Here is a 14133-nt window from a genome sequence, read left to right as displayed (position 1 = left end):
AGTACTTACTTGTTTTATGGCTTTCCCGTACGTGGAAACGGTTTGTAAAAGGTGAATGTTCTATCGATCGGCGTGATTGTTACAACGGTTATCAACTAAACGTGATCGCACACGGAAACTCTCGTAATAATAGAGTATCAAGAACCAAAGATCGCTATCTTCAAAATGATAATTTATCAGCATGACTGAACGAACGTTTGCAAACTACGATACAAATAATAACAAATTTCCCGGTAAACAATTCGTCAAACACGTCGTACCTCTACTATCGTGCATCGAATCAATCTCCTTCAACACTTTGCCTTATAATATAAACCGATATGCATAGATAAGTGGCACGAATTATGATTCTGATTCAACAAAGATAGTCTGTATTGAAGGGCTTGAAAGAAAAATGGTACAATGGACAAAATCTTTGACACGATACCTGTAGGTAAAGTTTAACAAAGAAATCTGTATACGCACTTTCACACGTTAAGATATTGAGCGATACAACACTCATGTGTTGATAAATCGATTGGAAATAATTCACAAAATTCTTTGGATTAGCATGGATCTTATCGTTCATTGTATTTACTCGAATATTGGTTTTAAGAAAAATGGAATTGTACCATATTTTTAGAACAGTTTGAATTCTAATATTAATTTCAATTCTTCAAAAAAATGCACTGCTACTACTTTTCTAGTTTGGTTCGAATTCTAACATTAATTTCAATCGTTTAGGCTAGAAATGAATAATTATAAAATATATATAATTTGTTCACATTTTCTGTCTGACTCGCTGACTAAATAGCTGACTGTATAATAAATTATAAAGCAGAAGGTAATAATAACAAAAAATAAAATAAAGTCAGTGATACAAATACGAATTTAAAAAGAGGAATATAACGTCAAGGATAAGGATGATGCAAGCGTACATTCATTATATGGTCGAGAGAGAAGATTCACCCTGTATATTGGATGAAGATTATACAAGTGTTCGAGTTCTTTTGGCGGATACTCACCTTCTCCTCGAGTGCAGGTCCGTTCTCCATCGCGTGCATAATGGCGTCCGAAATGCGGGTGTCCAATTGTCTGACAGCCCTCTCGGCATTCAGACCCAACGGATCCATACGACCGTCGACCGCTACAACGAGCCTCTCGACCGTTTCCACGTACCCGGACCATGCGAGGTCCAGTTCGGATGCTGGCTCTGTCAGACAACCTCTGCAATCAGATTATATATTTTCAGCTCCGATTTTCGTTTCGTTCCCTCTGAGAACGATATTTTATTTGTCGACTTTTTCCTACGACTCTTCTCGTCACTCTTTACGTTTAACAATAATATACGGCCGGCCACGAAAGTACTTATTTGAATATTTATGATAAAAAGCTTTTATATGAATGTAATATGTGTAGTGTGTGTTACATAAAAGATTCTCAAATTCATTAGCACCAAATAAGACACGATTGTCACGATTATATTGATATTTAAAAATAATCTGTCCGCGTGAGAGAACATTAAAGATGTTCGCGCTGATTATTAAGGTTTATTAATATAATGGATAATTATTGTGTAAATATTTTCTCATCTCTGTAAAATATATACTCGTAGTAAATATCTTGTAATTTTGTTAACTCGGCATTTGAAAAATATTATTATGTTTCGGTAATAGTTTGGGCTTTGTTCTCAACATATAATGAGTAGACGTTACGATTTACCGGAATTTTACGTATTAACAGAGCTAATATCTTACTCTATTCGCGTTACGGTTATTTTTTCTCTTTTCTATTTACCTACATTTATCTATCGATTAATCTACCATGTAAGATAGATATCTGTGATGAAGAAAAATAAGTGCGATATGTATTGTCTATAAACGTGAAATATTACCAATGGTGAAAAAGATAAGTACGACAAGTTTCTATCATTTATAAAAATATAAATAATCTGGAACGATTATTTGTACAAACAAATGTTATGTAATGATGTTATCGATAGTTATTACTTAGAATATTACTTTAACGGAGCAACCGATCGAATATACAATTTTATATAAAATCTGACTACCCAAACTGATAAAGAAATAAAAATCGCCGCTGCAATTTTGCATATATTTTCATATATGAAAGATTTCCAATATAATATCACGTACTTATGTTTTTTTCAAATCTTCCATTTCATTTAGTTATTAATGTTTCATTGTAGTTTATCAGCATATTATTCTTCTGACATCAAACATTTATTTATCAAAGCCCCTAGATTTCAAATTAAAATCAATTGTATCAATAAACGCAAAAGAATCGCATCTTTTTTCACATAATCAAGCAACATTCCGATTATAAGAAATTAAAGTAATAAGCTTTACTAATTATAATTTTTGTAAACTATGATTTTATGTACATATGTGCAGAACATTACACAATGATACTAGCTTTCGGAAGTATGCGATAGACATAAGTAAAACTTTGACAAAAAGTATTGTACTCGGATGAATATAGTCAAGCATGCCTTTCTTTGAAAAGTGTGTTTGCTTGCATAACCAACTACTCTTCAAAGTTCTAAGTAAAGCAATTACAAGTTTCCGCATGTCTGCATCTAGTTATACCAATATGTCACGGAGAAATATTACTTCAAGAACGCTGTGACATCTTATTTAATAGTACAAATCATTTCTTATCATCATCATGGTCATCGTCGTTTGCCTATGTTCAACGAGGAAAATGAGGCTTTTTATTTTAAGCTAATCAAATGTACATACTCGAATAATTTACGAATTTACGAAACAGTTGTTATTTATTAGTAGACTGCTGACATTTGTACAAATTCTTACGTTTTAAAAATTCAAATTAAAAATCCTTTGCCTTCGATGTTCGAGCGTACGTAGAACATTACATATTTCGCAACTTTTGTTACTATAATTAACATTTATTTCGAGTGTAGATATGTTATCATATTAAAAACAGGCTACTCCATCTATAAATTTCATAAAATCGAGAAATACGAAAATTAGTATGAAAATTAGCCATAACGTAATTTCCCAAATCGGAAAGGGACACAATGAAATCATCTTCGACACAATTTCAAAACGCATTTTGGTTCATACCCACGTGACCTGCGTATATTTAGATCTGGAGTGAGCGATTTCTCAAGTGAGTGGTTTCGTCGGATGTGGATGGCAAAAGAATCACCATAATCCCAGTAATCCGGAAGCTGATCGATCAAACTAATTACCTTTATTTACAATCAACGTCTTACGATTTTAAACAAATTTATTTCCTCTTCTTTGTATGGCAAAAATCTCTAGCTTATCTATTTATCGGTCTGGTACTATTTTTCAGATATTTTATACTCGTTTTCTTGTTTACTTACGATATATTTGTATTAATAATGATTAAATTATAAATTAAATTAAATTAATTTATATAAATAAATGATTAATAAAATAAATAAATATAATTAATAAATAATAATATAAAATTTATAATTAGAATAAAAATAATTAATAAAATTTGTAAACTAATTTATAAATTAAATTAAAGTATAATGAATTATTTTGCGTGTTTGTATTGCTATAATTTATTTAAATGTACTACTTTAAATTTTATAAGCTCGAATAAAAAGATTCTAAATAAAAGATTTTTTATTGGAATTTTTTATTTTATTATATAGATTCGTCCTGCTTTTATATCTTTTATATAAACAAGAAAACTAGGCAAATATATGTTACGATCTAACATCTGTTTACAATGGAATAAATTACCACGATGAAATATTTTATAAAATACAATGAGATTATAAATATCTACGGAAACTGCGATTTTGCAAAAACAAATTGAACCTCAACTCGATAAATTTAGATACTGAATATTTCACGTTTAATATCTAATCGAACGCTGTGAAATATCGCGAGATGAATTGCTTTGAACGTCAAAATTTTTATTTCGTTGTTTAAACAAAGTTAAAGGTTTCAATGTTGCATATATTCGTTCTATGAATACGTGTAAGGAAATGTACAACTAAAATGCACAAAAGTGTAAAACGCGAGAACTTAAAATTAACCTTGAAGTTAAATTGGCCAGACAACTCAAGGTATTTTTACAAATATCAGTCCATACACGAGGAAACGGCTCATCAAATGTGATAAAAGAAAGCGAAAGTAACCGATGTCAACGTAGAATATAAAGTGAGTCGTTAAGGTTAAAAGAAACGCGTAAAAGAAGGAGTCTATATTCATTTTTTTCATAAATCTTCATTCGCGAATTTAATAAAAATCTGTAACACGAATGGTTAGTAGAGTTAAGTAAAATAAAATAACGATACTAAGATAATAAACGGAAAAATTACATAATTACAAAAATATTAAAAAATCACGTTTTTAAACATTCTAATTCTTATTATAATCCTAATCCTAGGTAAGTTGTCATAAAACGAAAGAATCAACACCGGTAAATGAAACTTTAAACTGCGAACTTTGATAAAGAAGAGTATGGCATACTTATTAATTGATTGAAAATAGATTAAGATATTAAAATATAACTAAATAAGCAATTCATCCGCCAATATTTTTCCGCAATAATTTTTTTTGTAACAAGCGTAAAATTTTATAACATTAAATGGCAGGTAAGAAAATCTTTAAAACAAAATAAAGAGTTTCTAGACATCGTCCAGATAATTCATATACAAATTAGAGCTTCACCGTCTCAGATTTAAAAAGTTCTTATTAAACTGCTTCGATGCTCCCGAGCTTTACACGATTTCATAAAACTCCGGATGTGTTACATGTACGATCATTTTATGCAACAAATTAAACGTGCAGGAGACATTTTATTCCACGCTCGAATAAACTTTGAATGGATTTCGCCGTGAATAGCAGAGTTCATTTCCGAGTTTAGATGGTTTGACTTGTTAAACGCGATCCCACGACGATTACGGGAAATTTCAGTAATTATTAATCGAGTGTAGGCAGATTAGAATAAACATGTTCAACTGATGTTTACGTGGCATCAAGCGGTTGTCAACATTTATATTATTGCAAGTACACAATTCGAAATTGCTACGCAACAATAAGCGTTTCACTTAACTTAGAATTTGAAAAATAGTCGTATTTGAATTACAACTTCGAAAACAATAATTACGTATATATCAAGTTGTCTCCTAGGTAATGTTACGTCTGTATATGTATAATGACTCATGAAAATATTCGAACGTTGACCACAGGAAATTTTTATAGCGATTACATTGGAAAAATTTGAAATGAATCCGGAAGAAATATTAAAAAATTACAAGATACTTGTTGCAAATATACACTTGGTAAAAGCTTGGTATTCAGCGCGAACAGTGTTTTTAAACATATGATTAATGCCAAGGACTGAAGCTTACTAGCATAATGAATAACTGACTGTTCTAATATTAGATATAGTTTGATGATCTACGCGAAGTACGCGCAATAAATATCTTAGAACTTTTATACATTATCTGTATATATTTTCAAACTCGTTTCAAATTTATTAGTAGAATCAGGATAGCAGTCGCGTATCACTAGAGTGCTGATAAAATTTCAAAATACTTTATATAACATAGAATTTTATAGAACATAGAAAAAAAGTAATAATATGGCTTTCAAGTTTTATATTTCTTCTTAAAATCTAATTCATAACTTAAACTTCTTTAAATGTTTGCATAAAATGTACGTAAACTGATAGTGTTATCTGTGACGAAAGGTAAATGTAAGAGAAAAACAATTTCATTGAATTTAACATGTATTACGAAAATAAGTCATTTCTTGGTAACATTTTGAGTAAATAGATAAAGCAAATTCTTCTGTTTATATACAAAAATCGCTCGTATATTTTTTTTTTCACGTTTGTGTACTCGCTATGTACCCGTTGTGAGAAAGAAAATAATGCGCGAAACATTCGTATTGCTCCAGAAATTCACGGTCATCCGACGCAATTCTCGCCACCATAGGCGTCCTGAGTTTTTAAAGTCGTACACATTGAAACGATTCCCACAGGGCCGCAGCTACGTGACAATGACTAATGCGATTGAAAATTAACAAAGACCGCGGTGAATAGGCCGACCTATGAGGCTTAGATAATTACCAGAGTTGGAAACACGGTGCTTACCTCATGACATTAGTGCAGAATCCGCTGCAGGGCCTGACAGAGGGACCAATGCTCTGGCACCTGGGACAATAGGTCATCCTGAGTAGTGCACCGTAGCAGGCTTCCTGCTGAGGACTAGTACCGGAAAACAGCACGCTGTCGGTTTTATCCAAGACCGTTTTGCCAAGAGTCAATGCCTGCACGAGCACCCGCGTCGCTTCCAAACTTTTGCTCACCGATTTCGCCACCTGTTTCGGTATGTCTCCGAATGGTTGAATTTCATCCATAGTCTCGTACAAACAGGTCTTGAATTTTTCTGTGAAATCTTGCTCGTATTGGTGAGGATTCACCGCGTTGTGATACGCGATGGGGAACAGTTTGGTGAAGAATTCGATGAACCGTTCCTGAAGCATATCGCGGGTCAGCGGTTGCTGCAAGGTGTCCGGCGTGTTACTCGGTGACACGTAATCGGCCATCGCCTGGTACAACGCTTTTATCGAGGGCCTGCTCAACACCGCCATCGTGCGATACACTTGATCGAACAGGGTTAAGGTTTTGTTCTCCGACTGTCTCGCCAACATCGTCACCGTTTCTGCAAAACAAAAACATCCGAGATTAAAGCAGACCTGCGTCGTAGCCTAAGAAACAAATTTATAGCCTCGTTCAGATTATTGTGCTGAGTCGTACAAAATGTTCGTGGCGAAATTTAACAAAAAATTCCTGGCAGTTTAAGGTAATCTTTTTGTGGAATTAGTATTTAAAGACCGCATGGAGAAAATACAATAGATCTGTTCTTGTTAACCTTTTTTCCTCCTATTATATACGCAGTGACTAAAAAAATATTTCAACATAAAACAGTTGAAAAAGAGAATAGTCTGAGCGAGTTGAAGATATAAATCTTTCGAATATAGGCAACAAATGTATAATGTTTTCTGAAAAGGGAATAACATTGGTTTAGTTGATATGTTAATTGAACTAATTTGATATTCTATATTAATATGCAAAACTGCATAATTGATCCTATTAATATTTTTTAATGCTTAGGAGGTTAACAACATATTAGAATTTTAAATTGCTTTTTTATTAAAGACAACAAATATGACTTATCGTGTTCTCCACCTGTAACCTTCGTTTTATATCGTTATACTGATGAATTTAATAAATCTTGTAATTAAAAATATTTAGTGGTAAATTCAGTAATGAATTTTTCCACGTTGTGTTTGTAGGTTTCTAAAGTATTCAATCTTATAGCGATAAAGCAACTTTTGCACGGAATAAATGATGGTCAGGTGATGATTACACAGTAAATGTAATCAAATAGAATGTTCCAGCAAAGACATTTTTCTACGTATCTAAACGTTTTCCTTTGATTGCAGTATTTAATGTCCTCGCAATGATATTTATCTGAAATTACATTACGGTATAGCTCTATAGATACTCGTATTATTTATGGCGAATAAACTGTCTAAAGGACAGATATTTATCAAAAAAAAAAAAAACCACGAATGTTATAATGATACCGTATGAATACTTTTGTCTCGACGAACGTATAATTATATGTTGTAATAATTATGTTGTAAACAAAATGTTACGTGAATGTTGTTTACTTTTGTAAGTTATCAAATAATTGCGTTATCGTTTGTTCGTGCATTTATTACTGTAAGCTTCACTATACAATATTCAGTTACATATACATAGATATATTTAAATATATTTAATAATATAAGAAATATTTCTCTTTCTATATTTACGTTCCAACTGTACGAATACCTTCGTCTGCTACGGTACGTGCACGCAGGAACGTTTAGTGTGAAAAAGCTAGTATGTCAATAGATTAATATGCCGCGACAAAAGATAATAAATTTCTTTCTAACGAAGATATAATAGGTGGAACGAGGTAGTGCTTATTCTCGGATTTTCTATAGTCGTTTTCTCGTTACTGTGTGTTCGCCGATAAGGATTCAGAAAAATGTGTGTACGTATGTACATTGGATATTAATGACGTAGTTACAACGTATAGAGAAAAATACACTGTGATATTACAGGAAGGAAGAAAAATCGCGAACGAGGCGCGGCAATTTCGCACAGAAGAAAATCTCGCATTTATCGGTGGGGTACATCGATCGTAAAAGTATGGCAATAGCAGTAACAAGTTCCTTGAAGCTGGGAATTACAAGGGTGAGAAGATTTTATAGTTGGCGCAACAGCGTGTACATCGTAAAGATGAGGTAACAACGTTAACGAGAACGTTTACCGAAGTAATCGGAATTTATTGAGACGAAGTAACTCTTGTAATTGCTAGTACATAATACAATAGGATCTAAAGACATTGTGACGACAATAACGGAGGTTCCTAAAACAAGATACTACTTTTTATTTCCGATGAATGAGCTTTATATTTTGACGCGTTCATCGTCATTCCTGATAATTGAGGTATCGTTCGTTGGAAAGATTCTGTTTTCCCCGTCAGATTATATGTTTTTCTCATAAACGCAGTTGTGAGAGCTTTCTATTCTCCTGCTCAAAAAGCACAGGACACCTTCTATATTTAATAAAATTTTGATACTTAATATGGATTATAAATTTTAAATTGTATGCATTTTCTATTAAATATATTTTAATAGCAAACTATAATGGTAAACTTGATCTTACAGCGAACGAAGTTAAATGAATTATTACGCCAATTTATCGGTAATTATTTTTAATTTTGGAGCGAATATAATAGTTGCTTTAATACTTTCGTACAAGAATGTATGGGTATCGCCATTCTGAACTATCAAACATATCATAATGAAATCTTTCGGATTCAATGGAGTCTTAACACAAAAAGTTTTATATAAATTCATTGAAATACTTTCAGGTGTATCTAAATTAAAATAATGAAACTAGTGTCTCCTTTCAAGAAAAGTATTAAAAAGTTCATATTTAATTTATTGTTTTTACAATACGAAAATCCATGTAAATTTTCAATATTAAAACCGCATCTTCGATCATTTCAGATATCGCGCATAAATAAATTAAGTAAGTAAACAAACTTGCACTTTCGGTTTATTATCTCTATAGCATCTCTTTGAAGATACATTAACAGAGAAAATAATGTTCAAAAAGCCTTGAAAATATAATCCTATTCTAAGCGACAGAAGATACAGCGCAGACGTTCGTTGTGCATAGTGCTGCAGCAAAGCGGAATATAATTATAGAAAATGACAGAATTATCGATGGGTTTAAAATAAAAATTGTACACCGAAATGTTATTTTATTTAAATAAAATAGAAATTCGTAGGCTTCGTATATAGAAGAATAATAAATATGCAAATTATTTTTCGTCCATATTTCGTGTTTAGTCGAACAAAAGAAAAGTTAATTTAAAAATGCATCGCTGTATACAAATTTTTTCGCGTGTGAACAAATTCGATTAGACGCAGACATTACAAACAACAACTCCAAACAACTAACTTTCAACGAATCCATCGCTAACAAGATTTTTTCGACGTACGATTGTTTGGATTTCGATCGGTTTTCCGATACAGTAGACTCGCAGACGCGACACGACGTTCGTGTGCGCTAGTTGGTGAACAAATCCAGTGAAAATACTGTCCAAACATCAAACAAGCAGACGCTGGAAAACTCCATGGATACCTATGAATTTGTTCGCGTCTAGAGTCACGGGTAGCGAAAACAAATATCAGGCTATTACAGCAACCATCGAAGAATAATGGACTTGGTTCGCGCGATGTAAACCATCGCGATGGGAAGACCATCTCGTAGCCTTCGGACGATGACTAACGTAAGAACAAATTGCCGACGCACAGACCTGGGACCTAGTAACATTCCTTTCGTCTTCTTTCTCCTGTTCCTTCGCCGCAATCGGCTCGCGATCTGGTCCTCGAAATACCTCGCGAAGAAGGAAATCGCCGGTAAAAGGAGAATAATGGAACAGCAGGAAGAACGCAAAAGAAGAAACAGAAGCGACAGAAGGAAGAAGTGATGAGAAGGGAAAGCAGGAGAAACGAACGATTGAAGGAACGGAAGACGTTGGAAGGAAAAAGGAAAAGAATACAGGGGAAAAGAGGATCGTCGCGATGTCTACTATCCTGGCTCGACTCGAGCATCGGTGCCCAGTTCTTCCAGCACCTCATCGTCTTCCTCTGTCTTTTCTACTCTTTCTTCCGAAAGGCTTCTTTTACCTACGTACGATTTCTGCGCTTCTCTTCTCCATCTCCTACTCCTGATCCGCTTGGTCGCTACGGCGCGTCTCGTCCTGAGGCACTTGAGGCCATTCCGCGGCACAGAGGAGAGAGCTTCGGCATTCCTCTCGCCAGTCATTTTATTTTAGCGCCACCGTGTGGGAGAGAGCCCTTTTATCTCTATCTTTCTTACTCTCTCTCTCTCTCTCTCTCTCTTTCTTTCGCTTTGTCTCTGTCTCTCCTTTTTTTTCTTTCTGCTTCTCTTTCTTTCGCATACTCTCGGTTCACAGAGCTTCGCTCGGCGTCCTTCTCTTTTGTCCCACACTGTCTGTCTACTCTCGCTTCTCTTCTCTTTGGATTCTACATCCACGCCGAAGTCTCTCCTACCCTCCGGTTTGGAGGCTCGTTCGTGCGAGGCCGATGGACGGCGATGCTGGTGTGCTTGCATGGTATCCGATGGTGGCCATGTTGCGGAGCACGGAGGGGGTGCAAAAGGTACGTGGGAACTGTACCACGCAACTTGGTCGTTGCCGGACCAGCCTCAGACCGAACAAAATTTTAACCGCTTTATGTCCGAACCCGAGGAACTGCCCGTCGTTTCGGACACGTTCGTTCACGATAGCCAGGAATGATTTATCACTTTATTTCAGGAATTCTCGGCACAAATTGCGCGTACACGTACAGATAAAAAGCGGATATTTTTTAAGTAAGGAAATTTTTAATTTCGGTCGTGCAAAATGACACGTGAGATTGTAGTTCTCGATTTGATTGTTAAACGTTATTAAAATTTGTTTTTGTTGACGAAAGATACCACTTGAGATGTAGAAACTTGTTTCTAGAAGTGTCTTTTATAATATACAGCAGTCGTAAATGGGGAAAGGCTTTGTTATTTAATATGGCAATACATAATAGATTTTCCCTTCGTTTCTATTTTACTGTAAACATATTTATTGTAGTTGAAATGTAACAAATATATTTTGATAATTTTTATAATATAATAGATGGCTGGCTTAGCTAGAATCACTGTAAAATTACAGACTTTATCAAGCAACTGACAAGTCTTTAGAATAACTAAACGTACAAAAATCTGGAAATACATATAATTAAAATTATTCAACATTGCCTATGATATACTTTTTTATAATGTCGTTTACTTATTTTACCTATAATTTATTTACATTTTTATTACCAATATATCATCAAGCAATATCTATTTGTATTCATATCGAATTACTTTTTCTGCTTTCAGAATTTAATCTATTAGACGATCGATGCTTATTAATATTCAGTATTTTCGAACTACTTCTTACACATGAAACAAAAATATTAGGATACATAGCATTAACCTCAACCATAACGCTCGATTTATTCTTTAGACTGACCCCCTATTTGAATAGTTTTGGACCGCTTATTCTATTCTTATTCATGCTATCCAGTGAATTCCGCCTGTGTCGTTATACGTGCATTTCTAAAGAACAAATGTGGAACGGACGCAACGTAGATATGTGTAAATCGACTCTAATTGTAACATTACTGCATGCATATGTATATGCTTGTAATACAAGAGTCTCGAGTTTATTAGGGTATACGTAATATATATGTATAATGAATATGAGTACACTGGCCCACGGAAGTATTTGAACACTTGCCATAGACAATTTTTAGGTCCATATTGCATACGCTACATAAAACGCTTAGAAATTTCATTAGTTTCGCAATGAAACACAACTGTGATATTTATACTAATCAATTTGGGAAACTAATCTGACAATACGTAGATTGGAATATACAAACGTATATTTCATAAAAAATTAGTATAAGCGTGAGTAGTCATCTTAAACATGTAATAAGTATCAAGTATAGTCCTACTGAATGTTGAGATTTATTAATACATATAATGAATGTCAGGCAAAATGATTTGACTGTTTAAATACTTTTGTCATTTCTGGGAAATATATATAAATATATACCTGTAATAAATATCTTACTCACTAAATATTTGGATATCTAATACCTGCACTATCTATTTGCAGACGAATATTCTAACTTTACCGATACAATCCTGATAGATGGTTTTCATAACGGTGCCAATGAAATTTCAAAACGTTTCACATATCTAATATTTATGATATATTCATAAAAGTTGTCTACCAGAGTGCTTTCACGAGCCTGTGTATATGTACATTATTATGTAGATGAAGATAGAGCAGGTGCATGTTGCGAGTATGTAGCGTGTAAGGGTAGCGCACGGGTACTGTAGACTAGCGTAGACCGTAGATTGTAAGAAATGACATTTTTCTGAAGTAGGTGAGCGGCACGGCTGAGCTTAATTACGATGCGTAAAATAGACAGAAAGAAAGAAGAGCTGCTTCGAGAGTTCGACAAGGTGCTCTTATCCGTTTCAAGTGGAGTTAAAGAGTGGCGAACACGTCCTCTACTCGATGACAAGAAGGAATAATTATTACTGAGATACTTATCTGTGGTATTCTAACAGCATGCTCAATAACGATTATTATTAGGCTAATTAATTATCCATTATCAAAGTCTAGCGAAAATCTAATTTTCGTTGCCATTAAGGTCCGCTCTTTGTACCGTACTCGATAAGATTAAAATTAATAGGATTACGCGCGAATTACATACAATTAGAGCATTTTCATTCGCTTAGTATACCTCGGCATCTTAGGATCGAACAGCGTTAAACATTCGTCAAAAAACTGCTCTAACAGTTACTACGTGTAAATACTCGTATATCGCGTGTTAATATTGCTTACACATAGACAAATCTTGATATTCAAAATATAACAGATTTCCTTCGAATAATAGTAACTTTAATTCTTAAGATCTTCTCTTTCTCTATCATAAACAAAACCAATGATTCTGGATGTTGATCGATTATACCAGTTAGTTCTATCGAAAGGATCCTTCTAATATATAAAAACACAAAAAATCATTCAAAAATCATTCAATTTGTACTAAATATCAGCAAGCGACTTATAGCCAGCAGTATTCACCAGCAAAAACGTTGATATATTCGAAAACTTGCCTCGAACAAAACACAAAGCAAAAACATGTAAGCTCATGTATACAACGTTGTATACTCGGCGCGAGTCTCGGACATCTGGCCACCAGACGAGAAGTTGGCGCGTTAAAGTTGACGGAACCGATGTTAATTAATTCATTGATTTGTCGGTGAAACCTGTTCCGCCGAACGTGAACAACCACGAACGAATCGTAACGCCCACGCGAGACTAGGTGGGCGCGGCGCACAGCGTCGCGTCAAACGCGAACGCTTCGACGCCGAGGGAATCGAAAACGCGTGACCCGCGCGCGCCACGTCGCGATAAACATCTCGAACTCGCGGTAGAAACGCGTTTTCCGCGAGTATCGGAAATAGAACGGGCCAGAGACGAAAGCCTAGAGACTAGTAGGTTGCCGAGGCAACGACACGCGCGTACATGACTTTCGTGTCCTCTTCCTCTCTGCTCTCGCTTTTCTTTCTTTCGCTTTCTTCTTCGCAGTGTCTCTCTGCCTTTACGCCGAGAACCACCTCCTCTATTTTTCTACCGTGTAAAATTACTATACGTCGCGGCGAATATACTCAACCGACGATCATACGTCCGACTGTGAAGTCATGCGCCACGAAAATCACGGAGATACGCGAAATAACGAGTCTAGGTGCGCGTCGCGGCTTCTCCCAGCTTTCCTAGTGTTCCTTTTTGCTCTTTTTCTTTCTCACTAACCTTCTCTCTCTCTCTCTCTCTTTGTCGTTCTTTTGCAGTGCTGAAGAAATTCAACTAGTCGCTGTATAAACATGCACGCATATGCACGTATGTAAGTACGAGCTCGTCGTCAGCTCCGC

At 34.7% G+C, this 14133-nt stretch overlaps 1 protein-coding gene across 1 annotated transcript in view; it reads right to left on the bottom strand.

The window, feature by feature from the left end:
* The window catches only part of LOC100650315 (division abnormally delayed protein), a 249546-nt gene that overhangs the window by 172350 nt on the left and 63063 nt on the right, over nucleotides 1-14133 (bottom strand). The window contains exons 3-4 of the mRNA XM_003394613.4: nucleotides 6109-6679; nucleotides 1005-1206 (exon numbers count right to left, since the gene is read on the bottom strand). Of these exons, the coding sequence (XP_003394661.1) occupies nucleotides 1005-1206; nucleotides 6109-6679 (773 nt within the window). The remainder of the gene's footprint in view (nucleotides 1-1004; nucleotides 1207-6108; nucleotides 6680-14133) is intronic.

This window comes from Bombus terrestris, chromosome 3 (genome assembly GCF_910591885.1).
Source record: "Bombus terrestris chromosome 3, iyBomTerr1.2, whole genome shotgun sequence".
NCBI classification, from domain to species: domain Eukaryota; kingdom Metazoa; phylum Arthropoda; class Insecta; order Hymenoptera; family Apidae; genus Bombus; species Bombus terrestris.
Note: the sequence above shows the minus strand (reverse complement) of the source record. Positions and strands in the feature narration are given on the sequence as shown.